This window comes from Gouania willdenowi, chromosome 14, assembly GCF_900634775.1.
Source record: "Gouania willdenowi chromosome 14, fGouWil2.1, whole genome shotgun sequence".
NCBI classification, from domain to species: Eukaryota; Metazoa; Chordata; class Actinopteri; order Blenniiformes; family Gobiesocidae; genus Gouania; species Gouania willdenowi.
The window spans coordinates 19,544,374-19,570,413 of record NC_041057.1 but is presented as its reverse complement, the minus strand read 5'-3'; the positions used below and the strand labels follow the sequence as shown (position 1 = coordinate 19,570,413).

The 26,040-nt window shown below is 37.7% G+C and overlaps 1 protein-coding gene across 2 annotated transcripts in view; it reads right to left on the bottom strand.

Annotated features, from left to right (window-relative positions):
* LOC114475961 (seizure protein 6-like) overlaps positions 1 to 26,040 on the bottom strand; it is a 123,869-nt gene that overhangs the window by 15,838 nt on the left and 81,991 nt on the right. For both annotated transcript variants that reach the window (XM_028467186.1, XM_028467187.1), the window contains exons 4-9: positions 24,575 to 24,764; positions 8,631 to 8,816; positions 7,523 to 7,691; positions 6,940 to 7,106; positions 6,665 to 6,859; positions 4,117 to 4,255 (exon numbers count right to left, since the gene is read on the bottom strand). In XM_028467186.1, coding sequence (XP_028322987.1) covers positions 4,117 to 4,255; positions 6,665 to 6,859; positions 6,940 to 7,106; positions 7,523 to 7,691; positions 8,631 to 8,816; positions 24,575 to 24,764 — 1,046 coding nt within the window. The remainder of the gene's footprint in view (positions 1 to 4,116; positions 4,256 to 6,664; positions 6,860 to 6,939; positions 7,107 to 7,522; positions 7,692 to 8,630; positions 8,817 to 24,574; positions 24,765 to 26,040) is intronic.

Below are 26,040 nucleotides of genomic sequence, written 5' to 3'. Positions count from 1 at the left end.
AATTTGTATATATTGTCTGTTTATAGTATGAAATAAATCCTATCAATCTATCCATCTTATTTTTACAACTGCAATTTTTTTTATTTCATTTTTTTTTTACTATATGTCCAATACTTAAACACTGAAAATCTGTTGCTGTCGGAATCGGAACTAAATTGTAATTGAGTTTAGATAATTGACTTTGCAATTGTAATTACCATGAAAATTCTATAAAAATTGTCTGTTTTGCCCTCTGCTGTTTGTTTATTTTTAACTTAACGCCAAACTGGGGTACCCTGTTACAGCTGTATGTACAGTTCTACACATATGTAGTGAACAATTATTGAAATATGTTTCATATCAAGTTTTCTCACATTTTTTCCATTTAAAAAAAATTTAATCTAGGGGTATACTGACGCAAAAAAGGCTCAGATGCCCACACCAAAAAATATTGAAACCAATATTTTCATTGATTAGGTAACCAATAGATAGGAAATAAATTAGATGATAGATATTTCTTTTTAGTGCATTTTATAGCTGCTTTAGGACCTAGGTTCACTTTTATGAAGTTATTTATTTCAGGCTCAGTATTTGGGAATAACTGAAATTTAACTTTTTAAATTAAGAGTGTAATTGTAATTGACTTTTTGAGGATTTAAAAAAAAAAAAAAAAATGCTGTTAACTGTAATCATAATTGAATTGTAACTGAACACGGGTAATTGAAAATTGAATTGTAACTGAAAAATGTCAGTGACCCCAACCCTGTTTAAAGCTATGTACAGTACATTCGTGACTGGTGGATGGATGGATTTATGTTGAAAGTATTGTCTGTGCTACATATGGGTTGCATGCAGTGCTGTGAGTCTCCACTAGAGGGCTCTGCTAACCCAGGATGTCCAATATCTACAGCCGCCTGACACATGCATTAGCTCCAGGTTATGAGCCTTTCTTATCATGTTGAACTGTAAAAGCCATTTCTTTCATTGTGAACGCTAACAGTCACATGTTAATCATTTACCTAGCTCTTCCACAGGTGGAGATATCAGCTGTAACCTCTTGTCCCTGGCTCCTGCTCCAGCCCTGCTCCGTGCTAATTAGCAGAGAGCCAGCCCTCCTGTTTGGCCTAAATTAATTAATCAGCGCTCATTATGCACAGTGCTCCCCTGTAATTGCCAGCACGGGCACAGTGATGAATGATAACACTGAAAACATTCTCATTAATGTGGAAGAGTGTGTGCCCACCCTTATAATGAGACAGCTCTTACTCACAAGAGCCTTTTGTCAACTCAACATGGATAGCGCACGCAGTGACGCAAACAAACACGCATAGATGCAAATTGCCTGTTGACCAAACCTTTAGGAAAGCTGCTCTGAAGCTGAGCAGACAAGACATGACGGTAATGGTGGGGTCTGAGGGGATCAGACAGGTCTGTGGTTCTTTCTACAGCTGTGAACGCTACGCATGGCCAACCCTGAGATAAAGTGAAACTGGCCACAGCAGCACCAGTAATTTACAGAGCAAAGCCTGGCATGGTTGGGATTAAAACAAAGTCTGGCACTATTTTAAAATTGGATTTCTGGAAGAGTCACTTTACCTCAAATCAAAGTTGTTTACCTACTTCTGCATGGAACAAATCCCCCCAGATTCCTTTTCAGCCATGGTGTACTAGTTGACTTTCAACATCCACATTAATCACTAAGCTTTAATCTGCATCTGAAGAACAGAGAGCCATGCAGGGTCATGGAAACCACTGTGTGCTATATATGCAGACAGTTTTTTTTTTTTTCCTGGCATCCTCTGATGCTATTATTCCCTTTTCATCTGCGGATCGTCTTTGAGTGATGCCTCATATCTCGAGGCTTGTAAGCCTGGAAGATAAGGTTTGGAGAATTATGCGTATTGCGATCATGCGGCTGCATACACAATTGATGACGGACAGATTTTAATACACAGTGACTAAAGGAAATAAAAGACTTTTCAAAGTGAATCAAATAAACAAAATCCAAATGATCACAAATTAAATCAGCGTCTTATGGAAGTAGTTGTTTGTTTTTTTTTTTTTGAGAATGCTGTTCCTAACTATGCTAGTGTTCACGTTTATTGTTAAAAGAGTTTTTATACGACTGAAAACTTTATGGAGTTGCAGCTACTCAGTTGTAGATACTGAAATGCTGAATTAGTTATGAGACCACCGTCAATGTCGAGGATACTTTACAACTGAGTTAATGGGAGTTTGTAGCAATGTAGCAAAGCTAGTAAGATTTGGATTTGGACAAATAATACATTTAGATTTAGTTCTGGACATCTATTGGACTGAATTAAGTTGATTGAAAATGATTTTCTATTTACACCAGGGATTGTTAGCTAGTTTTAGTCTGGATATAATTTTAAAATTATTATTATAAAGTTATGAGTAGACAATATAACCCAGTGTCTTTCAACCTTGGGGTCAGGTTGCCTGGAATTAAAATGGGGTTGCCTGAAATGTCAAAATGGTTTTAAAAAAAATAAATAATTAAATAAAAAAAACTGCTTACAATTTTTATTTATTTTTTTAAATTATTATTTTTTAAATTAACACATCACACACAATAAATATCAAACTCTTCTCTATACTTGAACTTTCAAATAAAAATATCTGAGGTGGTGCATTTCTCTGGGGTTGCTGGACAATTGTGAAATCAAAATTAGGTCACGACCCAAAAAAGATTGGGAACCTCTGATATAACCACTGCATTAGCCTTTGGTGATGTAGTGAATGTTATTTGAAATGCAAAAATTAGACAACTTTTAAAAGTGTCAGACAATGCAAGAATCAATAAGTTGTAGAGTTTTAGTGTGCATTATGCTTTAAGTATACTCATATTAGCATTTACGGTTCTTATATTGCACCTGTGTAAATAAAGAAGAAAGAGAATAAAAAAGCTTTTGTGTATTGCAGTTGAGAATAGATTTCAGATTGTGTATGTCGGGGGCCACGCTGTGGAGAACAGGTCCTGATCCCTGGGACTTTAAATCTTTAGAAGGAGCTTGCGAAAACCCCAAAGTAATCCCTGATTTTTCACCCTACCTGGTTTGTTTTTGCTCTTGTCCATGAGATGCGTGTAGTCGAGGGGATGACCGATTGGTTCAGTAGGTTTTTCTATTACTGGGTCAACATTGTCTGCACAGCTTGAGACCTCACGTCATAACCTTTAAACCTTTTTTTTTTTTTCCATTCAGCTCCTTAGAGAGCATCATGACACAAAACAATTGATCAAAAACTGATGAAAGAATTTGCCTGCATGTATGATGATCACCACCACGTCCAAAAGCCCACCACTGGTTCTGTTTGAGATATACAGTATGAAGTGATCGTTCTTCTACAACTTCAGGCAGTTTTCCCACCGGTTTAATTTTAACCTCTCTGTGCCCTCCTGTGTACAAGTGCTTCAGGCAATAACACAAATCACTTATGCTGAAGCTTTTGTGCTCACCATCGGATTGCATGTGTGTGGTAATATTGTGGGAATCACTCAGCTGAAGCAAACTGATAAATCCATATGAGATAACAAGACAGTGATGTACACGCCTGGATACCTTTAGCTTTTTTTTTTTTTTTAAAGGAAAACAAGGCTGATGCATGTGAATTAAGACCAATCACATTCACACACTGTCTTGATGGGAATACTGTGTTTAAATTAACAATTTATGTGATAATAAGTAAAGGTAAAAAAAAAAAAAAAGTGTGTTTGTGTATTCTGATATCTGTGAGCTATGCACTGAATTACAGTTGGGTAGGCTGGATAAGTGGCTGGGAGTCGTTCACTGCCAGAGCGTATTTATTTCAAAGCCAACTCTCAGGCAGACACCAGGAAAGTGAATTCACGGAGGCTTACTGGCTAATCTGGTCAGAGTGCAAGCTGGAAGCAATGCAGAATTCCTAATGTAGCGAGTGTAGAGAAAACTAATTGAAGGCTGTAACTATCAATTATGTTGTGTATGTTGTAATATGTGATGTGTATACAGGAGGACAGAGTAACAATATGGATGTGGGCTTTGTTTGTCTAGAGACCCCGCATTTTTAACAACCCGGGGTCGATCTGGCCTCCTCTTTGTACCATTTCTAATCTTACACCTGGGTGCAGTCTCTTACACTTGAATGTCAAGCATGATTCTCTTGTCCTCTTCCACATGGATACCCCAGATGCAGTCTTGCCCCTTGTCATAGGCTTCAGGCCAATTTGGAGACAACACCACACCGGCGGAGTCCGTCATCTCTCCGCTGCAAACAGCTGCAAAACACAATGTAGTTACATAAACATGGATCTATAATAAGACACAAGATTTCTGTCAATTATAAAAAAACATTTTAGTGGGACCTCCTTCATTTGTACTTTGCATAAGCAATAAAGAAGTAGCTGCAGAGGTCACAATTGTAGCATTAATTTAAAGGGCCCATGTTAAGCTAAATCAACTTTTTTGTGCTTTAAACATCATAAAGTGCAATTTGGCTTCATACACATGCCCAAAGAGTGTTTTTCATTGATTCCCTCAATTGTTAGAGGGTGATTTGCTCCATTCTTACTGCAGGGTGAGCCCAAACACTTCGCTACAATTTGATGACACGTTCCCCACTTTGATGACAAATTTGACGCGGCACTGAGCTGGAAAAGCCACGCCTCCAGGAAGCTCTCTGCCGTGATTGACATGTAAACAGACACGCCCACAAAGGTGAGCATTGCAGCATCCTTCGCGCAGTGCTATGTATGTACTTTCTACAGTCTATCTATGTACCGTCGAACGCCCCGCCCCCACGCTCGGAGTGGGTGGGAGGAGGGCGGGCCGTCCTCTGGCCCTACTTCATCGTGCGGGGAGGAGGAAGTCAGTGTCCTGTCTATAGACACGCCCACTCATGAATATGCAAGTAGGCCGCAAATCAGCCTGTTTGTGTAGAGTTGCTCAGAAAGTAACTTTTCAGAGGCTAAAACTCTGGAAAACAGGAGAGTTTAGGAAAATCAACCTCAAATACTTTTTGGGGTTCTTAGAACAAATGAAGTGAAAAATAGCATGACATGAGACCTTTAAGTAAAACATCAGGTTTGACCCGTTTAAACCACATGATACCAACATCTACTAAATCACATGACATTAGAGACGCGCCATGAGAAAAGCAAAAACAAGTCAGCAATAGAGAAACAGAGAAAAAGGACAAAAACCTTCATTTTCAAAATAAATATTGCTAAATATTCCAGTTGAGCATTAGAATGACACCTTCTATACCAGACACATAGGTGTGTGTTTGTGTGTGTGTTTTTTTTTTTTTTTGTATGTGTGTGAGTTTATTAATTTATATTTGGATTATTTGGGAATTTTATTATTATTATTATTATTATTGAACCAGTTTATGATTTGAAGTGGCAGGGAATGGGAATGTGACTAAATATGATACTGTACCCGTTGCAATGGGACGATTTTTCAAAAACCAAATAAAATAAAAATAAAAAAAACATACGCCAGTTGAAGTTGACCAAGAATTGAATCCTAGCACCGCATATAAATATATAAACAAAGTTGCACATTCATTTTTCGAGGAAAAAAATGAAAGTCAACCTCAATTTCCTCACTGTCTTGCAGATACCAAAAACGGTATCTGTGAAGGGTAGCATAACCTTATATTGTCTGTTTTTAAAGCTGATAAATTATTGACAGAGCTTGTATTTTTAACAATTGTAGTTTAAGTAAAATACAAGTGTTATGCAGTGTAATTTAAATAGGGTTAAAGACTTTAAATTGTAGCAATATTTGTAATGGATCACAAATACAAAAAAATTGTATCTATCCATACAGTATTGAACATCTTTCTATGCTAAAATCTATCATTTAGAGATCAAACACACACTTTAATATCAGTCCAAAGTGTGTTATGCTACACTTTATTAAATAGCACAGTGACTTTTGACCACCTCCCATTAAACTAAAATTGCTCTCGTCCTTCATGTGACGCCTCTAACCATATTGTGGCAGCACAGAATTTACCTGGGGCCAAAATGTCAAAAACATGATGGAAATTGGGTATGTGGCTCTTTGGTGTGATCCTTGTAAAACTGCATACCAACACAAAAAAACTTGGTGACCATGACCCATAGTGGCAGAAATTTAATTTCCCTCATATCCAGTATTAGCAGAGAGCTTTTTTTCAATTTCACTTTGATGCAGAAGGACCATGCAGGCATTCTGACCACTAAGGTCAGCGTTTTGTGTTAGTGTGTGTATTAGTGTATTTATGTGGTAAAAGTCCCACAGAGAGTAGAAAGAAAAGGTTCTATGTTGAACCGCCATCAAAAAATGGTGCACTAGCAGCTCTCTGTGACAGTACTCATCTGCCATCTATTGTACGCCTTTAATCTTGCATACTTATGAAATCCACCCCGCAAGCGCACATATCAAAGAAAATCATAGTTGTAAATTTAAAAGAAAATGTATCACAGATCAGAGAAAAGAAGCTTAGGAAGATATAGTTAACTGCCTATCGTATTTTTAATAGTTGAATAAAGGAACCCTTGCAATGATCAATCACACAGGCTAATCCCTCTGTCCGTAGGTCAGCCATATCTGTCTCTGAGTACCTCTGCAGTAAAAAAAAAAAAAAAAAAAAAAAAATGCTCTCCAATAACTGGAACAGATGAAATCTGTTGACTCACCCCTACAGGCTGGCTCGGTCTCGTTCCACTGTGGGTTTTGTGTATCGACACACTCAATTATCACAGAACCTTGCTCCAGTGTGTAGCCAGGGTCACAGGAGAATTCAACCACTGCACCCACGCCATAGCTGGAGTCACTACTGCTGAAGTTACCGTACTTTACAAAGGGCTCGTAGCACATTCCATTTGCAAAGGCTGTATTACAGAGAAAAGGATGGTTAGTGTAAGGCATGTGAGAGGAGGAAAATGACTTATTTTCTACATGATTTTCTTGCCTTCATATCTGATGGCTGCGCCGGTGGAAGTCATTGTTCCATCCGTGGTGAACTCCACAAACAAATATCGTCCAGTGCTAAGGATGCCCTCGTTGGGCAAGTATTCTACCTCATATGAGTCGTACACAGGAGGAGAGTCTATGTTGTTCCCATTTTTAATGAGCAACCTGAAATACAAAGCAGACAAAAAAGACCTGAGACTGGTTAAAATAGATGTAAATGAGCCTTGAAAGGTGAGAGAGGCGTAATGTAGAAGTTACAAGCTGCCCGAGAGCTGCTCACTCTTGCAGTTATGGCTGTAATAACTTTGTGATAACATTCTACACTCGGTAATGAGGTGAATGCTCATGCATGACAATGGCCGTGTGGCTCAGGAGTAACTGAGAAAATGGTAATGCCGTTGCAGTCTTCTACCCAAGACAACCCGTACATGTTTTCAATTTATTTACGAGATAAAAAGGATTAAAATAAATTAAGTTTTCTTCTAAAGCCCAGAGTGATCTTATACAGATTAATCTTGGCATCATGCAATGAAAAAAGCTGAGTTCAACAGTCGTATTGTGAGTCTGTGCTCATAAATCACCTGTCGTCGTCTTCTGCCAGAGCCACCTTTTCAAAGTGAATGTGAAGCCGATGGCCTTCAGCGGCTTCCAGAACCCAGTGGCAGGTCAAATTGTTGCTGTAGTTGCCAGGGAAACCAGGAGAGACAATGCGACCATAGGTAGCATTTTTTATCATACCCCCACAGGATGCTACATAAGAAATGTGAGAAAAGAGAGAAGGCAAATAAAGAGTTGAGGGTAAAAAAAAAAATGAATGAGAAAAATAACAACATTAACCATGATACGAGGTGAAAAAAAATAAAATAAACACAGTCGCACTGAGGAACTGAGGTCAAGCTAAACAAGGCATCTCTTTTGGGTTTAAGAGTGTGTGATTGTTTTTGAAGAGAACAGCGAAACAAGAGCAGTATCAGCTCAAAGCAGCTGCTGTAGACAGAAGAGCTTTTACCAGCAGGAGAGGGATGCTCATGTGGCCAAATTCTAATTAAGGCGACCATGGTTCATTGGCTTGTTTTGTCTTGTCTCCAATGACCTGCACCCCGTTCTGCTAATCATAAAACAAACACACCTATTTGGTCATAATACAGCCAAAAGTCAGCGGTAGCAGACAACCTCGTAGAATATTTGAGTCATTTAATTTCATTTATTCATTTATTAGGACAGCATACGAATACATTACTAAAAACAGAGATGTTTGTACCAGACTCTAGCTTAAAAGCTAATTTCCATCTGTAGTCCTTGGGGCGAGGGGTCAAGATGAAATATATACAGTGCAAATTATGTACTTTCTACCAGTTAAAAAAATAAAAAAATAAAAATTACGATCATCATAAATATAATTTTAAGATCACAAACAGATACAATAAAACTTCCAGTTGGAAGAATCAAATTATTTGAAATTGTTTTCATTTCTCAAGGTCAAACGAATTCAATTGTGTACATATTTAATTTTTTAACTGATTTTTGTTTGTATTATCATCACAAAAAAATCCACTGTATTTAAATGTATTTCTTCTTTTACAATAATAAAAACAACAGAAATGACAAAAGTATATATTATAATAATAAACCTTTTCACACTTAATCCTATGGGCAATTTTCTGTGACAGTGTAAAAGAGGTACATTACCTATGCATTTGGGCTCCTTTCCACTCCAGTATGGTGTGGTCGCATTGCGACATGTCAACATTTTTGGGCCTTGTAACTTGTAACCAGTGAAGCAGGTGAAATACACCTCTCCACCAGCATGGAGGTGTGTCACTGATACTTCTCCACCAGCAGGTTCTTTGGGGAATGCACAACTCAAGACGAAAGCTAGAAAGGAAGAAATTTAGAAAGGAAATGAAATAAACAAGAGGTATTTCTAGTATACACTTAGCCTTTAAATAGCCAAGGCTTAATTGTTTAAAACTGCTGGAGACGATCATTTTTTAAATCAAATGAAGACATTCTATAGACCTCTGAGCTCAATAAATCAAAGATTATTTGTTTAAAAAAAATGTGAAATGTTGAAATTGCCGCTCTGCTGTTTGTTTTCATCTCCATCTTGAACACTGTCTAACTGACATTTTCGTAAAAGTTTCGTGCATTGCATTATGGGATGTGAAGTCCCGTAGACGGATGCATAGGAGTGGTTTTGCTTTCATTTATTGTGTTTGCCCCCAAACACTGCCAAAGCGACTTCCAAAAACATCTCTGGTGTTTACATCGAAAGTTGTGGCAAAACAATGATGGATGTAAACATGGAAAGAATCTGGTAGAAATGGAATGTCTCACAGAGTGAGGGGATATCAAAGGGAATACTGAGAACAAGCAAAAATAGTATCAGGGTAATCACTGTCTGGCGAAGAAAAGCTAGGAATCAGAGTAGAAAAGAAGTAAAAACACTTTTACGCACCCATTTACAGGACTCCACATCCCAAAATGCAATGCGTGAAACTTTTCCAACAATGTCAACAATCGAGTGTTTATAGTGGAGATAAAAACAAACATTTAAGCAACAATTTCAACCTTTTACATAATTTTACGAGCAAATTATCAACCATTTATTGATAAATGAGGTCTACATTAGGTCTATAACAAGCTTTAATATTCTAGTGCTGGTCTCAGTAAGAAAGAAATCTGTATATAGAGTACTTAAAAAAGGGGGAATGCATTTGTATGAGAAATGATCATTTTCTCATGTTTTTTGTCCTTTTCTGATGTCCAATATGCAGCTCAATGATCAGCATCCAGCATTAACTCACTAAATGTGATGTTGGTGTACTGCACTCCAACCAATTATATCCAGCACAGTTAATTAGACAATTATCAGTTCAGTAATCGCAGTACAAACAACAACTGCTGCATGTCCTAATTTTTAGAAAACTAATAAACACGTGCAAAAAAAAAAAGGGATTTTACAAGCACGTTGCTAATGCTGTGTGTGAGTTAGTTTGCCACAATCCAAAACTGGACAAAAAGTCTAAATCTGTCCCAAAGTGCTAACATTGTTAACTGGCTTCACAGCATAATCATCTATGTTCTGCATTGTGTGTTACAGCAGCTGTTGTGTTGACTGTGTTGTCTGGCCTCCAAACCACAGCAGGACATATTTAGATGTGAGCTGGAGCGAGGGTGGATTAGGGTGGGGGTGAGTTGTTTATCTATTGTGTGTAACAACAACTTTACCATAAATTTACCATATTTCAACAACTTTTTTTTGCTGTTTCAACCTTGTGCGAATGCACTTTATAAACCAACCTTCAACTCAGACACTGAGTCTCTTAATTGCATTTCACTGACACATAATGTATGCAAATGTGGAGAGAATGCATGTGGCATTACAGTCATTAACATCACTGTGTGGTTTAAAGCAGAGCCACAGTAAATAGGTTGACAATTGAAAGAACGGCTGATCAATCGAACGCCGCGGTGCGTATGTTTTGTGATAGCAGAGGAAGAATAGCTCATGCAGTGGATGTCAAAAATTTGCATTTGCGTTGGGGTAAGATCAATGTTCTTGGGCCGCTTTTGCATTGCTGTCTTGTCACTGTTTTTAAATAAATGTTTTAGGATGGAATGGAGTTCACATAGATAATGAGTTGAGCTTACCAAGTCTTTAATCGATGCTATTAAACAACCTTCTCTTCCTGTCTAATACCCACACTGTTCCACATCATTAGTGTCGGCACTTTAATGGCACAACTAAAACTTTAAAACTTCTGGAAAAGCCTAAACTATAAAATGAGCAATTTAATTGCAAGCACAATGGCTTGTGTTGAAACAACAGCGTGATTATGCAGCTGCGAAAAAGCTGGGACCTTTTTAAGTCGTGCAGAAACATTCAAGTTGTATTTCGGCCTAATGGAGCTGGTGTAATGACAAAACCAGCACCGATAGAAGAGAAAGGGAACAAAAACCAACATTAGGTTAACTGGAAGACCTCACACTGGGAAAACCTTACTTTCAGTCACTCCTTAAAGCAATAATACTAATGAAACATGAACAATTTAGTGTAAACTTAATAATCCACTGATGGTAATATGATTAGAATTTCATGTTTACAGAACAAGAATATCTTATCACATATAAGGTGCGTTCACACCGATTGTGACTTTAAATCGCTCGTGATGAGTCGCTTGAACATTAATGTTGCGCTTTTTGGTCGCTTCATTGCTTCATCGCTCCAGTGACGTGACAACCCTGAGAGGGCTGCACTGAGAGGGCTGCATACTACTTCTACAGCGGCATGTACTTACAGTTTAAATGCTCAACTTACAGAGTTACTAAAGGATGAGTTCACTCAAAATATACTTATTTTGAATTTAAAAGGTTGTAAACGTGCAGCCATAGAATAAGTAGTGTACAGCCGCCTCGCTGCAGCCCTCTAAAACACACCCTTTCTGACCGGAGGAGTGACGTGAGGATAAACTCACTGCAGAATGGATTTTGCGTCACTTGAAGTTGCTTGAGAAGTTTAACATTTTCAAGCTTGAGCGATTTGCCGTACAATCTAGTCGCTGGAATTGCGCTAGTTGCGTCGCTGCAAGGGAGGTCGCCTGACGCCATGTCATTTACATTGATTTGAACTGTAATCTAGTCCCCAGAGTCGCTGAAGTCACGTTCGGTGTAAGACCTAAGACACTGCTAGTTTAAACCATCTCACGAACCATTGAGAAACTATGCCCAACACATACTGTAGCAGCCAATGAACCAAAGTAAAGTGGACTAGTAAAGTGGAATTATGTTCATTTGAACAAAGTTCATTTTATGTACTGGATCTCCTATCTTGCACCCTGTCCATGTGGTATCCAACCTTCTGTCTGGTTTGTAGCTGAGATAGACTCAAGCAGATCTTTGATTTTGTCAAGACCAGGGGTTAGCAACCTTTAGCATCGAGTCACAGGATCCCGCCCCCTGGGCCCTATACTATGACGCTGGGTTGGATTTATTTATCACCATGGTAACTAATGCTGAACAGGAAACCTGGTCAGAAGTAAGTTATGTTCTGGATAAGCTATGAGAGTATAAAAACACGACCTCCTGACCAATCAGTTCTCTTGGATTATGGCCTGTCCATTCTTGGTTAGTGCGCTGAACAATAAGTGCGCTTGAAACGAAAGAATATTTAGGGATGGATGCAATCCTTTCTATTCATCCAACGACCTTCTACACAAAAACTTTAATTCTGCAAGATCTCTTGAGACGGTGTAAAGGGTATGTTTTAGAGGTGAATAAATAACCAATTAATGTCAATGACTTTTCATTTGTATCGTAGTAAAACCTGTGTGATAAAGTACTGCTGAAAAAAGAAACAGCAAAGAAACTAGTCAGAAAAAATGAACTTATTACTGTTCCATTGTGAGGAAAATAAAAACATTTTATGATGTTTTTAAAATGCCACTTCATCTTCCTTTTAACTTCAAAACAAGGAATCGACTTCCTAATGCATACTGGCCATAAAGGGTCGTGAAACTACCATAATAAAAAAAGGGGCCGTTCCTCTGCAGTAAATCTGTGAGCCACAGGGATGAGGTACGCCACCCCGGGGTCATTCATCCCATTCATAGTTTATCACTAGCTCCAATGAACCTAGTTATTGCCATTATCATAGCAGCATTTACATCCCTATTGAGCATGCAGTGAAAGAGCCAGGGGCAAAAATTGTGGAGCCAATTCCTGAAGTATTAAATTACGCACTACTTCCTATTCCAGTAGATGTGGTGCTGGGTCATAAAGTCTGATTGTTTTACCATTAGAAATAATAGTTCCACAGCACTGAGGGGCCAGGAAGATTAGCAACAAAAAAACAATGTGGAGATTATGTGTTTAGGTTTTGTTTTGTTTTTCTTTAGAGAGGAAAATAAAGTTGCAACCACAGTATTCCTAAATTCCTTTAATGCACACTTTTGATAGAATTTTTAGCTTCTCTGACTTCAGATTTTTCTTTTTGGAGGCATTTTTGTTCTGTTTTACTTTATCTCCCTGTGCAACCTATCTTTGTGGTGCCATTGTATCAGCAGAGGCCATTTCAGTGAGACTAATCAATCACTACTAAGTCCCCAATATCTTCACACAAAGAAAATATTTTGAGACTTAATTGACACAGTTTCGTGATCATAAAACGTAATCTTGCAAATGTATAATTATGAGCCATCCACAAGAAAAGTTGTACAATTTTCCACCAAAATTAATCATTTTTTTCGGGTGACCGTCAATGCGATAATGATGCACATTTTATAAAACACATTTTATATACCGTATATATTTATTTTTCTAACAGCCAAACTGGATAAACACTCAGTTCGGCTGGTACCCGTTGACATCTGCCATTAATGGCCCTCACTCTGCTGTATGCACATTTTTTCATTTTGTCTGAGCACTTCAAATTGAGAATGCTGCTCTTCAGCCAATAATGAACACTATAGATGTGGAAGGCAGTAATAGTAAGTTACTCAGTCTTGCCGTAGAAACAAATAAAATGCTTTTCAATTTGGCTCTAATAAACTGTAGCACTGCCGTGTGTTTTTCCTGAATCCCTTCAGGTAGCGAGTTGGAAAAGGATCAAATTTTGCAAGGTGAGGGCAGGAGATAATGAAATGTGGTGGCAGAAAACACAACACAAATAATGTACTGGAGATTGGCCTTCTATTTAATAGCAGTTTATTTGGAAGATATTATCCATTGTGCGTTATGCTGACATTTATAATACATCGCGGAAATTGTGTGCCGATAACTTGTCAACTGTAGCAAGCTATTATTTTGATATTAAGATGTAGCAGCAGTGGTTAGTCGGGAAGTTAAGAGAGTGACTATCACTGCATCTAAGCCTCATGTCCTGGCCGTGCATCAAAGCATTACCTTTTACAGAAAGATCAATAGTGTTGTCTCTGCGAAAGTGAATCAGTTGTGGAAAGCGGGACTATAGTTCTCTTGATATTGCTCTATTGATAGTTGTGTGGTCTAGTAAAAAAAACCCTCAATTTTAATGGTCATTTACTCAATAAAGACTATTAAAGAGGAATCACGTTGGGCTAAAGGCAGAATCTTATCAATGCTCAATACTCTCAATTTGTGCAGAGTATTGGATCCCTGCCAGTGGCAAAGGTCCTATAGCCACCTCACTTGTCAACGCAGCTTATTAGGTAAAGCTATAGTGCAAGGCTTTTAGATATAACACCACAAATGTCCGCGATGTAAAAGCCCTTGCAGGACAAGTGCATGCAAAGCTGATTAAGGCCATCACTGCCAGGTCTTTCTCCGTGTGCAGAATGTCTACAATCTGCATTAATATACGACAGCCGAGTCGATATGCTTGCCCGTGATTTAACTCACACTACTACATTGAAACTAACCACTAAAGGTTAGTTTATTGGGTGCTTATGAAATAAAAAATAGTGCAGCACCCACACTTTTGGGAAAAAAAATGACAATTATTGAGTTCTTATGAGGGTTGCAATGCTTAAAACTAGCAAGTCTCAGTAGGTCAATCAAGGATTTAGGATTTTATGTTGTTACAATAGTAGCTGACATGATATATACCAGTAACTGATTATCAACAACAGTGACCAGCAATCTATTTTATTGGGTACATTTAGCAAGTTTGAATTAAAATCCCAATTTTGTTGCAAGTAAATCTGTTGAGTCAATTGAAATTCAGTTTTGTAAAAAATAAATAAAAAAAAAAATGTATTATCTTGGCCAAAAACGTAATATTGTCACCGCCTTTTATTTATTTGTTTGTTTGTTTGTCTGTTAGTAGGTTTATATCAAAAGTACTAAAAGGATTTTGACAAAGTCTTAATCAAAGATAAACCTTTGGCCATGGAAGCTTAAATTGCATTTTGGAGGGGCTTTGGATCAATATTGATTCTGGATCAGTTTAAAAAATATATTTAAAAATAATGGTTTGTAATGACCAATCTTTATGAAATTTGACTCATGTACTGTATATATCAAAAACAACAACAACATTGCTGTAGAAAGAAAAGCTAAATCACAGAAAAGTTACAAAACAACAAAAACAAAAAACAAATACACAAAAATGTCTCAAAAATCACAAAATGACAACAAAAATACACAAATTGACTAATAACACACAAAACAACAACAAAAAACTAAACAAGAGGAAAATACACAAAAAACACTGAAAATGGCAAAAAAAAAAACAAGATTTGAAAACAAATTACAAAACAACAAAAACACAGAAAACGGATACACAAAAAATGTCTCAAAAATCACAAAATGACAACAAAAATACACAAATTGACTCATAACACAAAAACAACAACAACAAAAAAAACCAAATAAGAGGAAAATACACAAAATACACAAAACTGCAACAAGACAAAAAACAAAAAAATTTAGAGAAAGTTACAAAACAACAAACAAAAAACAAATACACAAAAATGTCTCAAAAATCACAAAATGACAACAAAAATACACAAATTGACTAATAACACACAAAACAACAACAAAAAACTAACCAAGAGGAAAATACACAAAATGACTTCAAAAACACAGAAAATGGCAAAAAAACAACATTATTCGAAAAAAAATTACAAAACGACAACAAAAACACAGAAAATGGCAAAAAAAACAACATGATTTGAAAAAAAATTACAAAACGACAACAAAAACACAGAAAACGAATACACAAAAATGTCTCAAAAATCACAAAATGACAACAAAAATACATAAATTGGCTCATAACACATGAGAAGAAATTATGCTAAATGACTTCAAAAACACACAAAGTGACACACACAACAGAATGCGCAAAATTAGAAAAATACACAAAATGACCAAAAACACATAAAATGACAACACAAACTCATTGTTCTTTCCTGTATTAATGCCAACATTATTTTAAATGCTGACATGAATGTTGATAATGTGGCCCTCAAATCAGACAATCTCATTTTTGTGGCCCCGCTGTAGTAAAAGTTGCCCATCTCTGCTATACACCTTCTTTCAGATACTTTCTGAAATTGTGTAACATCTTGAGCCTTGGCTTTTAGATGTTTTATAAGTAATACAATTATTTTGATGTCATCAATGGTTAAAATAAAAAAAAATATACAGTAATAAAAGCTTGCTCACTATAGAGTGGCCTCTAATTAATTTTATATAAAAGCAGAAAACACAAGTGGATGCAATTCTCTGTGAAGTGGTTATTCATTTCATCTCAAAGCGTCCTCACGGCTTGTCGATCATAAAAAATAGGACATCGGTGATATATTCAAGCTATTTGTCTATTGAGATTAGTCCTTGCAACAGTAATTGCGCACAGGCTTGTACATGTGTTGTTGGTTAGTGTGTGCACAAACTGTGACAAATATATTCTATAGCTACAGTGAACATAGCTATGCATGAGTAGGTGTTTACGTGCAGTGAAGCCCACCTTTATTCCCTCTGAGATTCCTGTTTTTTTTGTTTTTTTTTCTTTTTTAATATAAATAGTCAAACACCCATTTTAACCATGTTCTGCGTGTGAGGCATATCTGACGACAAAGAGGCACATCCATCAGTCTGCCAGAGCGCGTGCCGTGGCAGATATTAATTACCCTGAGCCAAGTCGCGTCTCACCACAGTTCAGTCTCTTTCTCCATGCCTGTCCAATCACATTTCTCACAGCCCATTATAAAAGGACAAGGGAAAAGACTGCTTACCATGCAGAGCAACACCAATTGAAATATCTTCTATGTCTCCAAAAAAAGCTAATCTTATAGAAATGCACACGGGGCAATTTGTAAACCAGAATTCACATTTGAGTATACGAATGTCACTCATGCATATATTCATCCATCGCACTTATCCTGTTTAGGGTCACGGGTTGTCAGAGCCTATCACCACAGGGCGCTCCCTGCACACATCACCGGTCCATCACAGGAGATCACGGGCACAAAAACATTCACTGCTACAATCAATTTATGGATTCCAATTAACCTAACATGCAAACTCTGCACTGAGGAACCAAGGTGGGACTATACAGTGTTTATTCTGCACCCAAGATGTCTTACTTATCACCAGCTTTGGGGACAATTACATTTTTAAATTACAATTACAATTTAAATTATCCATGTTCAGTTACAACTCAACTACAATTACGTTGACTAGCATTTTTCCCAATTACAATTAAATGACAATTACTATTTTCCCCCTGAATGTAAATTATAATTATGTTCTCAATTACTAAAGTTTGAATTACAATTAATCACAAATTATAGGCCAAAATCTCACCTCCTCTTTCTGTTAGCATCACTTATGATAATATGTCAGTTTTGACCCATGTCTTAAATCATCTGTAAAATACAGTAAAAAATATTATCCATCATGCACTTTGTTTTTCATGTCTTGGTTTCCTTGTTAGGCTTCCTAATCCATGAATATATTGGTATTAATAGTTTTGGTGTGGGCCTTTTGAGCCTTTTTTCTGTGAGTAGAACCCTAGATTTCAAATTATTTTTAAATGGTAAAATGATACTCAAGAGCAGTTTCTCAAATGGTGGTATATGTGCCCCTAGGGGTACGTGATGGCAGTACAGGGGGTACTTGGGAGAGAGTGGAAAATTAACAAATAAAGTGTTAAGTCTTGGTCCCACCCCAGGTGTGAGATGACCGGAAACTATAGAAATAAATCTATTCAGGAGCCACTGAATCAGTGTTTTTCAACCTGTGGGGGTCGCCCTGAGTTTAAATGGGGTCGCCTGAAATTTCTGAAAAATTGAAATTAATTTTTTAAAACACACAATCAACAAACAAACTTGATTTCTATACTTTCCCTTTGTGACTATAGTTCAACTAAAATGAAATAAAAATATATAAATATAAATTGTTACCTACGTAAGTGTAAGCCATAGAACTGTAACATGGTTCAACAGGTTTGCGTTTAATTAAATTTTCACGCCAATTACAATTACAAAGTCAATTATCTGAACTAAATCGCAATTCAATTGCATTACAACCAGTGGGCACGCACTGTAGCTGTTCCCACTCAACGTTCTGGAAGCCAAATAATGGCACTTAGGGGCACTTCCATCTTTCAAATTTGACGTCATTTGGAGCCAGTCTGCGCAGTAGGGTCCAGTGGGAGGAGCTGTGGTAACACGCCCCGCCCATTTAATGCAATGACTTACGCAGCCCAGCTACGTTACAAACTTAAGTGTGTTTCCCGCTGGAAATTCTAGCAACGTTTTGTTCAGATGATCAGATCATAGAGGTTAGTACTAGTACTAGTAGCTCAGAAAAGATGAAAAAACTGAACGGTAAAGTTTAATGGCGTCTCGGCTTTCCTTCATGACATAACTGCTTATGCTATTCACACAGAGAGCTACGCAAAATCCGAAGCTGTCAATCATCGTCATATATGATGTCAAATCCCATATTTCAACCTCAAATAACTTATTTAAAACAAAAAAAAATAGCACTTTAACAGTGTAGGGTGATAACTTATGATCACAGCAGAGTTTAGGTTTGGAAAAAAAAATAGTGATGAGTATTTTACCTTTACAGTTTGACTAACATCCCATCCGATAACATTGAGGAGGTGGGGCTTATGACCCATACTGCAGCCAGTCAGCAGGGGGAGCTCTAAAATTAAAAGCTTCACTTCCACGTGAGCGTACGTCGGCCATTTTTTTTACAGTTATGATTACAACAGCAACATATTTTTTTTCAATTACGTTTACAATTACACCATACTTGTAATTAATTACCAATTATGGAATTACAATCATAATTTACCCCAACCCTGGTTATCAACGTTTTAACAAACTGAAAAATTACACCACAGAAGGTTTAAATCCAAAGTATTACTGTCAGATTTGCTTTAACTGGTCTTATCACTAATAGAAAAGAACAGATTTTAAGACTATCACTAAGATCGGTCTTTTATTATTCTTGAAAGACTAATAACTAAAGTTGATTTGTGTCATTGTCATTCTGACTTTAACCAATGATTTATTCTGTTCTATAGAGAGTCAAAGAGTCAATTGGCTTTTTTTTTTTTTTTTCCTTCCAGCCGATAGAATGAGGGCCAACATTATTAAGCTTTTTTAATTCTTGTTGCAATAAAAAAAAAAAAAATGATCAATGTCTAAAGTAATGCAGCATGAGATAGAAAATGTGATTTACTCAGCTGTTTGAATCAACCCCTTGAAACCAGAGATGAATTTTCCAGTTCAAAAAGTCTGCTCTAATGTAATCAGTAATAGCTGCAAAGCTGTAAGGTCAAAATGGACAGCCTTGAGCTCCACTGATAAGAAGCACTATGGACATTTTAATACGTTTTCTCTTTCTTTTACTGAAACAAATCAATTCTTTGTCTCAACTTTGTGATCATTAAATCTCTCTCTCTCTGTCTTTCATTATATGACTGCTTGTTTGTCCAATTCAATCCAAGTTTATTCATAAATCAATTTAAACAAACACCATGGGAACACAGTGTGTAACTAAAATAAATCACTGTAGATAAAAACAAGTAATAGTAAAACAATAATAACAAGTTAAAAAAAATCAATAAATGAAATATGGAGAATAAACAATGTATAAAATCACTAATAGATTGCTGGATGCAAAAAGGTGCAACTATTAATACATGGTGATTGTAACAGATTACTGTATTTAATTACGCTTCCTACAGTGGATTATACCAGTCTTCAAAGTTGGTGCATACAAGTTTAATCATAAGGTTGAGGATTTCTGTTGCTGTGTATTTATCTACTTGTGGGTGAAAAACACGCAGAAATGTCCTGTGATTGTGTAAAAAAAAAAAAGTGGTGTATTTTTAGTTGTTCCAAGCATTCATCGTCACTTATGCATCACCCTGTGTGTTCAGCAGCCACCCCTCACTGTCATCATTCAGTCTGACCCCATAGCCACATTCACCAATCCAACAGAGACAGGCTGATCTATCTTGCATCAGCAGCGCTGTTGTGATGGTCGTTTTCATTTTGTGGCGGACAAAAAGTGCCACAGTAATGTGGTGGAATGAATGTTTTGTCCACCAGCTTCCACCATCGGCTCAAATCGATGGGGCATGTAATTGGTGGCCACTTTGTGTGATTGCAAAGATAAACAGACATTGTTACGCACGGGGAAGATCAATGTCGCAGACAAAACAAACCTCAGGGTGGAAAGGAATTATGGGCCAATATATTCACCACCAACATACAGTAGCCAACAGGGTTTGCAACTGCTACAGCACTACTTAATCCCTGTTAACTTTTTTCCTTTATTATCTATTATTTTGTGCATTTTCAACTACATATCAATATATAACACAATCATGTTGCTTATTTTTTATGTATTTTTTGTTTGCTGTTAAAAAAAACTCAAACAAAAACAAAGTTGGGACCAGGACCTACTTTTTTGTTTGTTTTAGTTTTTAGTACACCTCTTTGTACATCCAACCTTCAAACACATACTCATTTGGCCATAATTGACAACTCTACTTAAAGGTGCAGTCTGCAACTCTTATAAAAGTGACTTGTTGTCATATTTGCAAAAGCTGTCACTATGTAAGGACAGCTTTAGATCAGTTTGTGTGAAATAAACAGGCTCATTGAATCCCCTCTGCTGCTCCTGCAGGATTTGGCAGATTGCCAGAATGTGCCGCGACTGAGTAAAAAGAACCAATCAGAGCCTGGATTGTGTTTGATGGACTGTCTGACAGCTGTTGCTCACAGGCCCCGCCCCTTTCCCATACTGGAGCACCATCTTTTTTACAGTGTATGGTCTGGAGGAGTAGAAGATGAAATTGGTGACTTTTCTGCTTGAAAGGTTATTACTGCTGCTTGATTTACATTATGTTTGATTTGTGATTGTTACACTAGAACTCTGTGGTGCATGTGTTGTTTGTGTGTGCGCAGCAGCCTCTGTGTGGCTGCTGTAAGTGACACTGTGTTGTTGCTGCTGCTGCTGAGGTGTGTGTACATAGAGAGAGAGAAGCGTTGCAGTAATATTCTTTTAAAGAGCATATCAAACATTTCTTCTTGCTTCTCTCGACGAGGACAGTCGCACTCTCTGTTTCTCCCTCCCTTCCATTCTTATCTTTCTCCCAGCTGCTGCTTTGTCTGGTCTTGTGAGCCTAACAAGAGCCTCTCTCTGTAACTCATCCAAAACCGGAATAATGGAATTAATTAGTTGGTCTGTCAGTGCTATCGATCAGATTTTTTCGACGAAAAGAACCGGGGGTGGTGAACCCGCATGTCCAAGCGGGACGTTTGCGGCTGGATACACACTTGACCCTTGGCGAGTTGTGTGTCTGTCCATCCTTTCCGTGGAAGACGTGGAGGACATCTACATGATTGGAATAATGATAGTAGGCATGCTGCTGATCGGAGCTGGTGGCTTCCTAATCAAACGAAAAGTCCGTACTACACTGGCGACTGTTTTGGAAAAGCTGACAGTGATTTCTGAAGGATGTAGCAGGGCTCTGAACACTTTTGGATCGTCTACGCGTTATGGATAACAACTGGGAGAAGTTGGAGACCCGGCTTGGAAGTGGAAACTAGGCCACTCATTGGATTACAGCAGAGAGACCCAGGACAGAAGGCTATTGGAAATTGACATAGCCTGTATCAAATCACATTGTTTATCTCCCTTTCGGCTCCCCAGCCAGCCAAGGCTAAAGCCAAGGTTGTCTCAACTCTTATCACCAGGAAGTTTCTGCAGACGGCGGCTCTTACCCCCACTCCCTCCCCCCGCTCCTTCCCTACATTCCCACCTGGAACTGTTGATGCTGAACTTTTCCACACGTCATCTGGTTGTCAGTAATGCAGCTACAGGTCTTCAACTTCAAATGCCTCGTTGGCCATCTTTCCCCACCTCCCATCCGCAGCTGCATGGAGGCGTGGTTGCAGCGCCCATTGGCAGCACGCCCATGTCCCCAAACGGCTGGAATCCTGCTGTTCTTCCCACCTGACCCCCTCCCCCAGTCAACCTCCCACCCAACCCTTCCCACATGCCTTGTCTCGAGTTGTTTGACTGTGTCATGCTTACGTTTATGTTTGCGGATGCGTTTTTTTTTCCTGGTTTCACACTGCCTTCTCTGTTTAGGGAAATCAGTTTCAAACTGGCAGTTTTTTTTTTTCCCCTCACCCCTCCTCTCCTCCTGTTGTTGATCCCTTTTTCACCTAAATATGTGGGCGCCGCAAATGGCTGCTCCGGTGTGTTGATGTGTCTTCTTTCACTGCAACTACCAAGTGAAATTCCTCGTATTGTTCTAAACTGTACCTGGTCAATAAAGCTCTTCTGATTCTGATTCTGATTTTGATTCTGAATCTTCTGATTCTTATATTACTGTGATGTTGCTGTTGGGCTAATGGTAGCTTGTTAGCTCCTCTGAGGGAGGGGCTTTGGAAAGTTTAGAGGCAGAGCAAGAGAGAAGCGAGGAGGGAGTGAGAGAGAGGGATCTGAGAGTTGCGGACTGCACCTTTAAACCCCCACTATATAAAGGCATACTTCCGACGGGCACTGCACTAGTTTATATGAATACAACAGTTTATTATTGTAAAGTTACATTAGGTTAACTGATAATTATTGCAATGCATATTATAATCATGTTTTTTTTGGAAGATAAATTATTCCTTTTCGTATTGAGATTGCTGCATGAGACATGATTACTTTACTGAAATTGTTGACTGAGATTGTTACTCACTCAGCATGGCGGAAGTAGCAAAACTCACAGCGGAACTAGCAAAAATTAATTTTCCAGTAGTGCGCACGCTCATAATCAATCTCAGTATGAAGTAAACTCAGATCGTGACACCAGCAGCAAGGGGAGAAAAAGCCTTTGCTTTTACATTGAAAAGGCATGATAGGTGGAAGAATAAGTGATACTTAAAGTAAAAGTACTAATACAATAACTGAAAGTCCCCTGTTAAGTTACCTGCAGCACTTGTATATATGTATATAATTACCCTTTATATTTGTTATTATGATTATTATGTTTATGATTATTATGATGATTATTATTATTGTTTCTGTTTTGTTTTTTGTTCTTCGCACCAACTCCCAAGTTAAATCCCTTGTATTGTTTTTAACTGTACTTGGTGAATAAAAACTTTTCTGATTGTTATTAGAAAATCACTCGAGTAAGTCTTAAAACAGCTCACATTAAATGCACTGAAGTATCAAAATTGTGAAAATGTGAAAATAAATATCAAAAGTAAAAGTACAAGTAAAAGTAAAGAATTTTTTTTTCATATTTTACACATAAAAGGAAGCAAAACAACCATAAATGTTCTTTCCTGGTTTTCTTTATTTCACTATTAGGTAAAACACATGAGCAGTTAGTGAATCAAATGTCTGCCTGAGATATTGAATAATATTGCCTGTAAAGAGCAACTCCACCGATGGAGAAAATATTAGCAGAGTTACGGTTACTTTTAAATTAACATGTTACTGAGAAGCGTTCAGGGTCCCTGGGAAACCCAGACATTTTGATGAGTTTGTAAAATCCAGCCAGACAGACCGGACAAGACGTGAAAAAGGGTCAAAGCGTACATATGGTCACTCTAATCAACTGTGACCATTTCCGCCGTCATCTCCAATTCACGTGCAAACCAGAAGTTGTTCTTTTTGTGCTCTCATTCCAGATTAATTATAATCATATTTTAAACTGTAACAAGTAATGAGGAAGGAAAACATAAAAGTAACGCAGTAAAAGTATGTTTTTTATCTTTTAAATGTAGTAGAGCCTAGGTTCCCAAAGTGGGGTACGCAAATTGTTATAGGGGTACGTGAATGAAAATGAAAAACAATGACAACATTGGAAACTAGAATATAAATAGAGCAGTTCATGTTAAAGCTAGGTTAATGCTAATGTTAGGTGAATGCTAATGCTAGGTTAATGCTAATGCTAGGCCAATGTTAATTTTAGGCTAATGCTAATGCTCGGCTAATTCAATTGCTATGTTAATGTCAGGTTATTGTTATTGCTAGGTTGTTGCTATTGCTAGGTTAATACGAATACTAGGTTAATGCTATTGCTAGGCTAAAGATAATGTTATGTTAAAGCTAATACTAGGTCAATAATAATGCTAGGCTAATGTTATTGCTGTGCTAATGTTAATGCTGATGCTAGGTTAATGTTATTGCTCGGTTATTGCTATTGCTAGGCTAATACTAGATCATGCTAATGCCAATGATAAGCTCATGCAGTGCGACGCGGGGCAGCACCTGCATCCTAGATTCTGATTATATGTTATTCCTTAACAGGATAGGTACAATTCACTGTAGGGCTACATTGTCTATAACAGTACATTATTATGTTTTTACATGTGCAGGAGTAGGGGGTACATGGGTTCAGGTTAAATGTCTGAAGGAGTACATGACTGTGAAACGTTTGGGAAACACTGTAGTAGAGTAAAAGTAAAAGTGCTGATTTAAAAAAAAAAAAACTTAAGTAAAGTATCCTCATCCTTATGTATTTTAACAAAGTACAGTACATTTACTTCATTACTGCATTGGATTTATAAAGCGCCTTTCATAGGCACTGCACTTTACATTTTAGTATACTATTTACCAGTTAATAATGCAATTGTTTACCAATGTTTTTATTTCTTTCCAGTCTGGATTAGACTCACCTTGGTAATGCAGCAGGAGGACTGAATGGTGCTGCCGGTCACCCCGAAGACGGATAGATATCTGGTTGCTCCAGCTGCGCAGCACGAGGCCTCTCATTAGGACTGTCTCGTTGGCGAGAAGAACAGGCTCCTGACCGCCTGTATCCTCCACTGTCACTTGTTCCCCCTCCAACAAACTCACATTTAGCACCTTTAAGAAAGTAAATGAAACTCGTTTTAAAGTTCAAAGCACCTCCGTACATGTTAATAGCCTAAAAACGTCCACTTTAAATAATAAATAAAAGCTCCATCGGATGAAGCATTAATTAGGCACGTACGTGTTGCCATTTTGCACTAAATTGTATCCTGTAATGTATCTGTGAAAATGTGGGTTGACACTTTATGTCTCTGAGTCATATAGCATTACCCATTGGGACACATATAATCACCTTAGGTTACTTTCATGCCGACCTGCTGCTGGATTGTATCTTGGTTTTGAGCATTTCTAGACTATGTCGGGGCTATTTTACCCATGGTTTGTTGCACAATTGATTCATCCGCTCTGTGTTCTGCTCGTGCCTCTGAGCAAAATCTGTCAGCTGTGTTTTATGTCTTCAACAGGTTTGAGCAGCATCTGCAGCTAAATCTGGTGATGAAGATCTCAAGAGACCTGCTTGTAGTTAAACTGTCTGGGTAATGGAGTACTGACACCTTTCGGAACGACATCTGATTCATTCCCTGCAGAACCAGGAAATGGGAATCCAGCAGCAGATCGTGATCATAATCGTACATGAGTGAGCCTCAGACCCCACCATCTCAACATAATCATTACATACATCAAATCTTTTTTTTTTTTTCTTTTTTTTTTTTTAAATAAAAGGTCCATGATGACATTTTACAATACTGATAACATACCCACTAAAAATGTTAAATATGTAGTTTTGGCTAACTGCAGGTTTTAAATGCACATTTTGTTCGCTGATGTTGACAAATGTATGTGGTTTGTATCTTTAAGTGCACTTTATGCTTGTAGTTGTAGCAATTATGGAGTAATATTACAAGCCAAAAATTACACACGCATTTTAACACAGGGTATCAAACCCATTTTCAAATACGGACTACATTTTAGGCAGGAAAAAAAAAACATGTTTGTGCACTAGTTTGCACCGGATTTGGCCCTTTGGTCTCAAGTTTGACATGTGCAATTTGTATTTCACAGCCACACTATACTCATGACCCTAATTTGATCCCACAATTACAAATTTCACTGCTAGGAGATTAAGTTTTTGAGAACCACAGCCTGGTGAGTTTAAATATGTCATGCCACCATTCACTTTGAGAAAAAATGGACAAAACCCCTGTCTGCAAATACAAGTCCCCCATCACTCCTTTCATTTCTAGCATGTAGCAAATTCCTGACTTGTTCTGAGAGCTAATCCTGTCATAGGGTGTGGGCTCAGATCTCAGGTATAGCAAAAAAAAAAAAA